We start from the raw sequence: 9,778 nt of genomic DNA on the forward strand, positions 1-9,778 counted from the left end.
TTCCCCCGCATTCTGTAGTACAGACATGGCCTCTCGCTTTTGAAAGGAATTAGGCACTTTCCTGTGTTTACTACAGAATGTATTGTAGACTGCACAGTAGCCTAATAACCACATTTCCTTAATAAAATAATGATTAAAAAAAACACCTTCAAAATGCAGATATAGATTTAGTTATGGATACATAATGAATTACTATGGGAATAAATACCACTGATTTACAGAAATAATGGAACAAAGTTGTCTAATGAAGGCAAACAATTCAGAATCCTCCAAGCCTGTAGCCTACTCCCAACCGTCACGTTGTACAGCGCCATATTTTCCATTCCATCATAACGGAAACCCTGAGGGTTTCATTTTTCATGGAATAGAAACACCATCATATTATTCAATTTAATTAAGCATGTACCAGTCAAAAGTTCAGACACACCTAATCATTCCAGGATTTTTCTATATTTTTACTATTTTCTACACTGTAGAATAATAGTGAACACATCAAAACTATGAAATAACACATGGAATCATGTAGTAACCAAAACAGTGTTAAACAAATCAAAATATATTTTATATTTGAGATTCTTCAAAAAGTACCACCCTTTGCCTTGACAGCTTTTCACACTCTTGGCATTCTCTCACCAGCTCATGAGGTAGTCACCTGGAATGCATTTCAATTAACAGCTGTGCCTTGTAAAAGGTTAATTTGTGGAATTTCTTTCGTTCTTAATGTGTGTGAGCCAATCAGTTGTGTTGTGACAATGTAGGGGGTATACAAAAGATGGACCTATTTGGTAAAAGACCAAGTCCATATTATGGCAAGAACAGCTCAAATAAAACAAAGAGAAAAGCCAGTTCATAATTACTTTATGACATGAAGGTCAGTCAGTACGGAACATTTCAAGAACTTTGAAAGTTTCTTCAAGTGCAGTCGCCAAAACCATCAAGTGCTATGATGAAACTGGCTCTCATGAGGACCGGCACAGGAATGGAAGATCCAGAGTTACCTCTGCTGCAGAGGAGAAGATCATTAGATTTACCGGCCTCAGAAATTGCAGCCCAAATAAATGCTTCAGTGTACAAGTAACAGACATATCTCAACATCAACCATTCAGAGGAGACTGTGTGAATCAAGCCTTCATGGTCGAATTGTTGCAAAGAAACGACTACTAAAGGACACCAATACGAGCAATGGACATTAGGCCGGTGGAAATCTGTCTTTTGGTCTGATGAGTCCAAATTTGAGATGTTGGGTTCCAACCGCCATGTCTTTGTGAGACACAGAGTAGGTGAACGGATGATCTCCTCATGTGTGGTTCCCACCTTGAAGCATGGAGGTGGTGGTGTGATGGTGCTTTGCTGGTGACACGGTCAATGATTTATTTAGAATTCAAGGCACACTTAACCAGCATGGCTGCCACAGCATTCTGCAGTGAGACACCATCCCATCTGGTTTGCACTAAGTGTGACTATCATTTGTTTTTCAACAGGACAATGACCCAACACACCTCCAGGCTGTGTAACAGCTATTTGACCAAGAAGGAGAGTGATGAGTACAGTATCAGATGACTTGGCCTCCACAATCACCCAACCTCAACCCAATTGAGATGGTTTGGGTTGAGTCTGACCAAAGAGTGAAGAAAAAGCAGCCAAGAAGTTCTCAGCAAATGTGGGAACACTTTCCTCCAGAAGTGACACTTGGCATTCTTTATTTTATTTAACTAGGCAAGTCAGTTAAGAACAAATTCTTATTTTACAATTACGGCCCTCCTCCCTCGCTGCCTTAGACCACTGCGCCACTCGGGAGCCCTTCAGGCCAAAGAGTTAAATTGTTGTTTCACACAGAGAATCTTGTTTCTCATGATCTGCGAGTCTTTACGTGCCTTTTGGCAAACTCCAAGTGGGCTGTCATGTGCCTTTTACTGAGGAGTGGATTCCGTCTGGCCACTCCACCATAAAGGCCTGATTGGTGGAGTGCTGCAGAGATGGTAGTCCTTCTGGAAGGTTCGCCAATCTCCACAGAGGAATTCTAGAGCTCTGTCAGAGTGACCATCGGGTTCTTGGTCACCTCCCTGACCAAGGCCCTTCTCCTCCAATTGCTCAGTTTGGCCAGGCGGCCAGCTCTAGGAAGAGTCTTGATGGTTCCAAACCATTTCAGAATGATGGAGGCCACTGTGTTCTTGGGGACCTTCAATGCTGCAGATATTTGTTGGTATCCTTCCCCAAATCTGTGCCTCGACACAATGCTGTCTCGGAACTCTACAGACAATTCCTTCGACCTCATGGCCTGGTTTTTGCTCTGACATGCACTGTCAACTGTGGAACCTTATGTAGACAGGTGTGTGCCTTTCCAAATCATGTCCAATCAATAGAATTTACCACAGGTGGACTCCAATCAACTTGTAGAAACATCTCAAGGATGATCAATGGAAACAGGATGCACCTGAGCTCAATTGAGTCTCATAGCAAAGGGTCTGAATAGTTACGTAAAATAAATATTTATTTTTATAAATGTGCAAACATTTATAAAAACTTGTTTTCCCTTTGTCATCATGGGGTATTGTGTGTAGATTGATTAAATAAAATACAAATCTCAATTTAAAATAAGTCTGTAAATGTAACAAAATGTGTATTTAAAAGGATCCACCTTCGTTGTGCATCCGTTTGAACAGTTTGCACATTCCATCATATGTCAGCCCAAAAAAAGAAAGAAAAATCACTTCTTGTCTTATCAGGTGAAATGATAAAATGGCAAGAAGAAGAAATCAGCATTTTAAAATGAATAGATTTGAAAACAAATGTATTCGCGGCTGCTCATTCCAGTGAGTGTAATTGCACATTCCAGTGAGTGCAAATTACACGCACCGGTGCCAATGTTAAGAGTTGAGAATGTTGATATCATTTCAAATAAGATACTCTTGTAGTGTGTGGTCAGTAATTCAACATGTGTTATTATGGTTGTTGCTTGCGGTATTGATGTAAACATTATTTTTCCCATATAGATTTTCGCAGACTCCCTGTAGTATCTCCCGACCCACGGTTGAATAACCCTTCTCTAATCCTTGCACTCTGTGATCTACACAGACACAGTCCACCCCCCCCTCCCCATCCCCGTCATCAGCATCACATCCCTGCCTAATCCTGATTAGAGACACCCCGCAAACACGCAACCTGCCTGCACCTCTCCACCCTGCCCGTCAACTCCCCCACCTTCCAGTTGGCCTTGCCAGTAACTGAGGGGATCGAAACATCAAGGCTGCATAAAAAATAAAAAATAAAATAAAAAGAATGGGGGACTGGGGAGAGGCATATCCTACCATTCATTTAATCTTAAGGATTTTTCTAACTGCCTCAGCAACTGCTAGGACTGGGGAGGAAATATGGGGGCTCTTATAGAGCCAGCTGTCACCTCAGACAGTTCTACCAGGTAGGGGCCAAAGTCTTCTACCTATTGGGATAGCCATGGCAAGTACAAGCAGGGATCCCATAGCCAGACACATAGTGGGACTCTATGATAATTGGGATGAATAGTGTAGCATGTGTGTGTGTGCATGTGTGTGTGTGTGTGCATGCGCGCTCCCCTGAACTGTGGGCAGAAAATCACCACCAGACACTAGTGGGATTTTTTACATTTTTTTATTAAAATTGCTATACTTCCTGGTTCTACATAGCGATCACTGGAGGATATGCAGTACCACTAATGAGAAATCGCACACACGCACCCTTTAGTAGAAAGAAGAAACAGCCTGCAGTCGGGCTCTGGGAAGAGCTCCAAGCCAACCCCCCCCCCCCCACCCCACGTCATGCCTCCATCATCTGTTCATAGTAAGAGTGGAGACATGCTGAAAGACAGGCAGATCATAGGCTGTGCAGGCCTCCCATTCATCTGTTTACAAACACCCAGCACGTGACCATGACGCACAAACACACAACCGCTCTCACAGACAGGATCTTCAAAATATGCCCTGCAGATGCATAAACAAATAAAATACGCACACAATCAAGTTAGAAAATCCCACAAAAACATCTCCCTAAACCATGATGTGGTAAAAGCTCTGTCTTTTGTATTGCAGTATTGTCAATGGGTCTAGGGCAACTGGCTGACTGACTGACTGTCTCGCTCTCTCTCTCTCTCTCTCTCTCTGTCCATCCGTCTGTCCACACTACTCTCGGTCTCATATAACCACTCCATGCTCAGAATAGGACAGTCCTATTTATTTTCATTCCGGCGGTAATGTAATACATTGTTATGGAGAGGTGAAAAAAAAAAGGAAAGAAGTGGGACGTGACATTCCGCATCTGGAACCGCTCTGGAGCACGTGCGTGGCTCTCCAGATCTCTGCACTCCCTCTCCGTTTTCACCAGGAAGGAATCCTGTAACCTGATCCTCTAGTTGTCTTTAGTGCACTGACCAGCCTCACAGGGCCTGGTGGCACACACACGGATTCAGTGAGCCCTGACCCACACTCACATCACACGTGTAAACTATACGTTCAAAACACCACACAGACAAGCTTCAACACATATCCCACAAGTTAAGCAAAGTCAAAAACACACAAGCTGCCCTGATTTTGTCCCAAGCTATGGTCTCAACATTCATTTAATAGCATTACCCCAAGCACAACACACTAGTTAACACGTGAATGGGACAGGGGGGCAAGGGCGGTGAACACTAGCAGCTGGCTCCTGTGAGTTCTATATTTAAATCTCATTTGACAGTTAAAGTGCTGATTGGATGCAGAAGGGGATCAGAGGGACGGCAGGGGCACTCTGAAGCCATCCCAGTGGCCTTTCCCAGCCATGCCTACAGGTGCCCCGTTGACTGCCCTGGCACTGGCCTGGCCCAATGGAACTGCCATCCACTCACACCCTGCACATACACATGAATCAACCAACTAACACATCTACTGACTGATGTTCACTACCGAAGTACATTTATGATGCTGGTCACATATATCAATGACTAAGTCCTTTGACTTTATGAGTGTGCAGCAAAGGTTATCAACTAAAGTTTGATCCTATTTTGCAGAGGTGTGAATCTGTCATTCATTTGAACAACAATATGACACGCTATCGATACCCAGGGCAACGAGACGATACCGGTATCGTGGCAAGTAAACAGGACATGAAGCTGATTTAAACTTCTTTAGGGAAATAGCCCTAATGTTGGAAACAAACATCATTATGTTGAGTCACATTTATTTATTTTCAAAGCTATAGGACACTATATTGTATATACACTGCCCAGACAGTACTCCGAACCCTTGACTTTTTCCACATTGTTAGGTTACAGCCTTAATCTAAAATGGATTAAATAAAAATCCTCAATCTACACACAATACCCCACAATGACAAACAGGTTTTTAGAAATGTTTGTAAATTTATTAAAAAACAAATACATATTTACATAAGTATTCAGACCCTTTACTATGTAACTCGAAATTGAGCTCAGGTGCATCCTATTTCCGCGATCAACCTTGAGATGTTTCAACAACTTGCTTAGAGACAACCTGTGATAAATTCAATTGATTGGACATGAATTGGAAAGGCGCACACCTGTCTATATAAGGTCCCACAGTTGACAGTGCATGTCAGAGCAAAAACCAGGCCATGAGGTCGAAGAAATTGTCCGTAGAGCTCCGAGACAGGATTGTGTCGAGGCACAGATCTGGTGAAGGGTACCAAAACACTTCTGCAGCATTGAAGGTCCCCAAGAACAGTGGCCATCATTCTTAAATGGAAGAAGTTTGGAACCACCAAGACTCTTCCTAGAGCTGGCCGCCCGGCCAAACTGAGCAATCGTGGGAGATGGTCACTCTGAAAGAGCTCCAGAGTTCCTCTGTGGAGATGGGATAACCTTCCAGTAGGACAACCATCTCAGCAGCACTCCACCAATCAGGCCTGTATGGTAGTGGCAAGACAGAAGCCACTCCTCAGTAAAAGGCACATGACAGCCTGCTTGGAGTTTGACAAAAGGCACTTAAAGACTCTCAGACCATGAGAAACAAGATCCTCTGGTCTGATCAAACCAAGATTGAACTCTTTTGCCTGAATGCCAAGTGTCACGTCTGGACGAAACCTGGCACCATTCCTAAGATGAAGCAAGGTGGTGGCAGCATTATGCTGTGGGGATGTTTTTCAGCGGCAGGGACTGGGAGACTAGTCAGGATCGAGGCAAAAATGACAGAGAAAAGTACAGAGAGATCCTCTAATGAAAACCAGCTCCAGAGTGCAATGGACCTCAGACAGGGGCGAAGGTTCACTTTCCAACAGGATAACGACCCTAAGCACACAGCCAGGACAAAGCAGGAGTGGCTTCGGGACAAGGATCTGAATGTCCTTGAGTGGCCCAGCCAGAGCCCGGACTTGAACCCGATCGAACATCTCTGGAAAGACCTGAAAATAGATGTGCAGTGACGCTCCCCATCCAACCTGACAGAGCTTGAGAGGATCTGCAGAGAAGAATGGGAGAAACTCCCCAAATAAATGTGCCAAGCTTGTAGCGTCATACCCAAGAAGACACAAGGCTGTAATCGCTACTTCAAAAAAGTACTGAGTAAAGAGTCTGAATATTTACGCAAATGTATATTTTTGTATTTATTTTTTTTGTTTTAGAAATTTGCAAAAATGTCTATAAAACCAGCTTTTTGCTTTGTCATTATGGGTATTGTGTGTAGTTTGATGAGGGAAAATAACAATTTAATCGATTTTAGAATAAAGCTGTAATGTAACAAAATGTGGAAAAAGTCAAGGGGTCTGAATACTTTCCAAATGCACTGTACAGCAGGTTTTTAAAGTACCAAAGACTTTGTTCTGCTTCGCAGTTTCATTTTTGCTATGGAAAGAATATCCCAATTCTGGTATCGTCACAGCCCTAGCAACGATACAGCTGCGCCAATATCTATCACTGCAAAGCCCCAGCCCTAAAGTTCAGTAGATACCGAACCTGATGCTCTTGTCACTTTAAAAATGGCACTGTACATTTGTGTAATAAAGACCCTTCCTAGGCAGGCAAAAAAAAATATCCCATAAAGTAGCATTGCATAGAATGTTTGAAAGAGTAAAGCAGATACAAGTTCCTTTACACTGTGGCTGTATATGGCATATGGTGTTCTGTTGCTTATGCCCAGAGGGCAGTGTGTTTCGGAAAATATTAAGAATGTTTTTCTACTATGAATGTATGATAAGCGATTGCATAATGTGTATATGTAAAGCAATGTGGCCTTACTCAGAGTGAGATAAGGAGAAAGAGACCACAGCACTCTTTTTGCCTTCTCTAATAGGTCCTGCCTGCCCAAGACCCTGGTGGGCAGTGGACACATAAAACTGGCAGCATTGTGTGTGTGTGAGAGAGAGAAAATCAGCACAGTAAGTGTTGAGGACAGGCTGGCACAGCATGCGGGCACTGCAGAGCAGTTATGACTGGGCATGTATGCCTCAGCGTGCTATGCACCAGAAGCCTCATACGCTGTTCGGCCACTCTCTCACATACCCTCCACCACCTCCTCTGTCGTGCTCTAGGCTAACGTCCTCTAACTTCACTGGACTGCATTGAGTGCATTCAAACATGAAGGACAATAAGGAGGGAGAGAATGGGATTCCGCTCACACCACACACACACACCGCATTCAAAAGGACAAAGACAGAATGACACTACCACCACTCGATCTATACTTTACTGCACACACACACACGATGACTCCCACTGCAATAATTGCCTGTGGCATCGCCAAGCATCTCAATAAATTAAAATATGCATGCGTAGCCCATCAACAGCAAGAATTTAACTGATATTGAGAGCAATTGATGCCATGCATGTTCCATCATCACCGTGATCAAAAATGAACCCTGTCAGAAGTCACCTGCAGTAAACTCTGGGAGGTCTTTTGTGGGTCATCTGTGATTATCTTGCCTATAGGGTGTGCAATTTACAGTATTCTGTAGGGTATTGCATTATTGTTTACATATACAGTACTGCGTCTGAGATTCGTAAAAACGTGATAACAAGGAAGTTGAGCACGCACAGTATTTGTGCGTATTCTAATCATGTACAGTCCTTGGAGATCGTCACCTACCTGGTATCTAATGAGGAAGTTGAATTCCTTTTGTTAGAACGTCGGTCAGTTAAATTGTATTGTGTAACGGTTACATTAGTACCTTTGGGGGGGGGGGGCTCTCTTGGAGTGCCACTTATCTGACACGTCCCCTCTTCACACACACGCACACTCTGCGCGCGTTGGCAATGCTCTCGCACACGACCCTACGCGCACCCGCATTGGCAGACTGACTGGATAAATAAATGATTTCTTGACGAATCTATTCTTCAACCCACACGTCTTTCAAAAGGCTCTCTGCCATAGCAATAACAGGCAATGGACGTAGAAGAAAAAAAACAGGAACGCACAACCCAGTGCGTATGAGAGAATAGCACAAGATCAGATGCATTGTTACAATAGCCTATTGCATGCAGTGTGGTATGTAAAGTGAAGCCTACTCGTGATATCCAGCACAGAAAAACAGAGCTCATAAAATGTGGTGCACTTTGACACATTGGAGCCAACCTGGTGTCAAGGTGATATGTTACAATGTTGACTCGATTGGTTTAATAAATCAGCTAGAACACTGACACGTGTAGGCCTATACATAAAGACACAATACGTTCCAGGCTGCTATATGAATTGCGATGCTTTTCGCATTGACCACGTCCACCAGTTAGACAGACACATTAATAGGCTAGTATTCGTCTGTAACTTACCCAAACTGCCGGCGAAACCGTCCATTTCTGGGAGAAATAGCCGAGCAGACACCAAAAATATTCCTGTTATGACGGGTCCTATTCAGGGAACAGTGGGAGAATGTCGGACTCTATACGGGCTATCCAGACTGGCAGGCAAGGCGGAAATTTCTCTAGCCAACTGTTCTCGCAGTGGTCGCGACCGTATCGTAGTAAACTGGGGATCTGTCGAGTCGCAGTGGATTCTCAGTCCGGAGTAACGCCGTGGTTCTCAGGGCCAGTTGATCACACGCTCTTGCTTGACTCCACGATAGTACACCTCCGCCGGGGGAGGTAGGACAGAGCTCGGCTTTCGCATTTCCGACTCCGCCCGCTTTGGCACGACTTGCTTCCCTGGAGTGGCTAGTCTGAGCGCGTCTCAATTTGACACAGTTGAGAATCTCTATGTGCTGGCCAATATATACACTACCGTTCAACAGTTTGGGGTCACTTAGAAATGCCCTTGTTTTTGAAAGAAAGGCTATTTTGTTGTCAATAAAATAACATCAAAATGTTCAGAAATACAGTGTAGACATTGTTTATGTTGTAAATGACTATTGTAGCTGGAAAGTGTTTTTTAATGGAATATCTACATAAGTGTACTGAAGCCCATTATCAGCAACCATCACTCATGTGTTCCAAGGGCACGTTGTGTTAGCTAAACCAAGTTTAGCATTTTAAAAGGCTAACTGATCATTAGAAAACCCTTTTGCAATTATGTTTGCACAGCTGAAAACTGTTGTTCTGATTAAAGAAGCAATAAAACTGGCCTTCTTTAGACTAGTTGAGTATACGGGGCATCAGAATTTGTGGCTTCGATTACGGGCTCAAAATGGCCAGAAACAAAGGACATTCTTCTGAAACTCGTCCGTCTATTCTTGTTCTGAGAAATGAAGGCTATTCCATACGGGAAACTGCCAAGAAACTGAAGATCTCGTACAACTCTGTGTACTGAAATTGCAGTCCACCTGAAGTAAATACAATTGATTGGACATGATTGTCCATATAGGGTCC

General features: G+C 43.5%; 1 protein-coding gene across 1 annotated transcript in view; it reads right to left on the reverse strand.

Annotated features, from left to right (window-relative positions):
* Positions 1-9,160, reverse strand: part of LOC139570760 (echinoderm microtubule-associated protein-like 4) — a 90,046-nt gene extending 80,886 nt beyond the window's left edge. The window contains exon 1 of the mRNA XM_071392909.1: positions 8,747-9,160. Coding sequence (XP_071249010.1) covers positions 8,747-8,771 — 25 coding nt within the window. The 5' untranslated portion in view covers positions 8,772-9,160. The remainder of the gene's footprint in view (positions 1-8,746) is intronic.
* Positions 9,161-9,778: the final 618 nt, after the last annotated feature.

The sequence above is a fragment of the Salvelinus alpinus genome, chromosome 3 (genome assembly GCF_045679555.1).
Source record: "Salvelinus alpinus chromosome 3, SLU_Salpinus.1, whole genome shotgun sequence".
Classification (NCBI taxonomy): domain Eukaryota; kingdom Metazoa; phylum Chordata; class Actinopteri; order Salmoniformes; family Salmonidae; genus Salvelinus; species Salvelinus alpinus.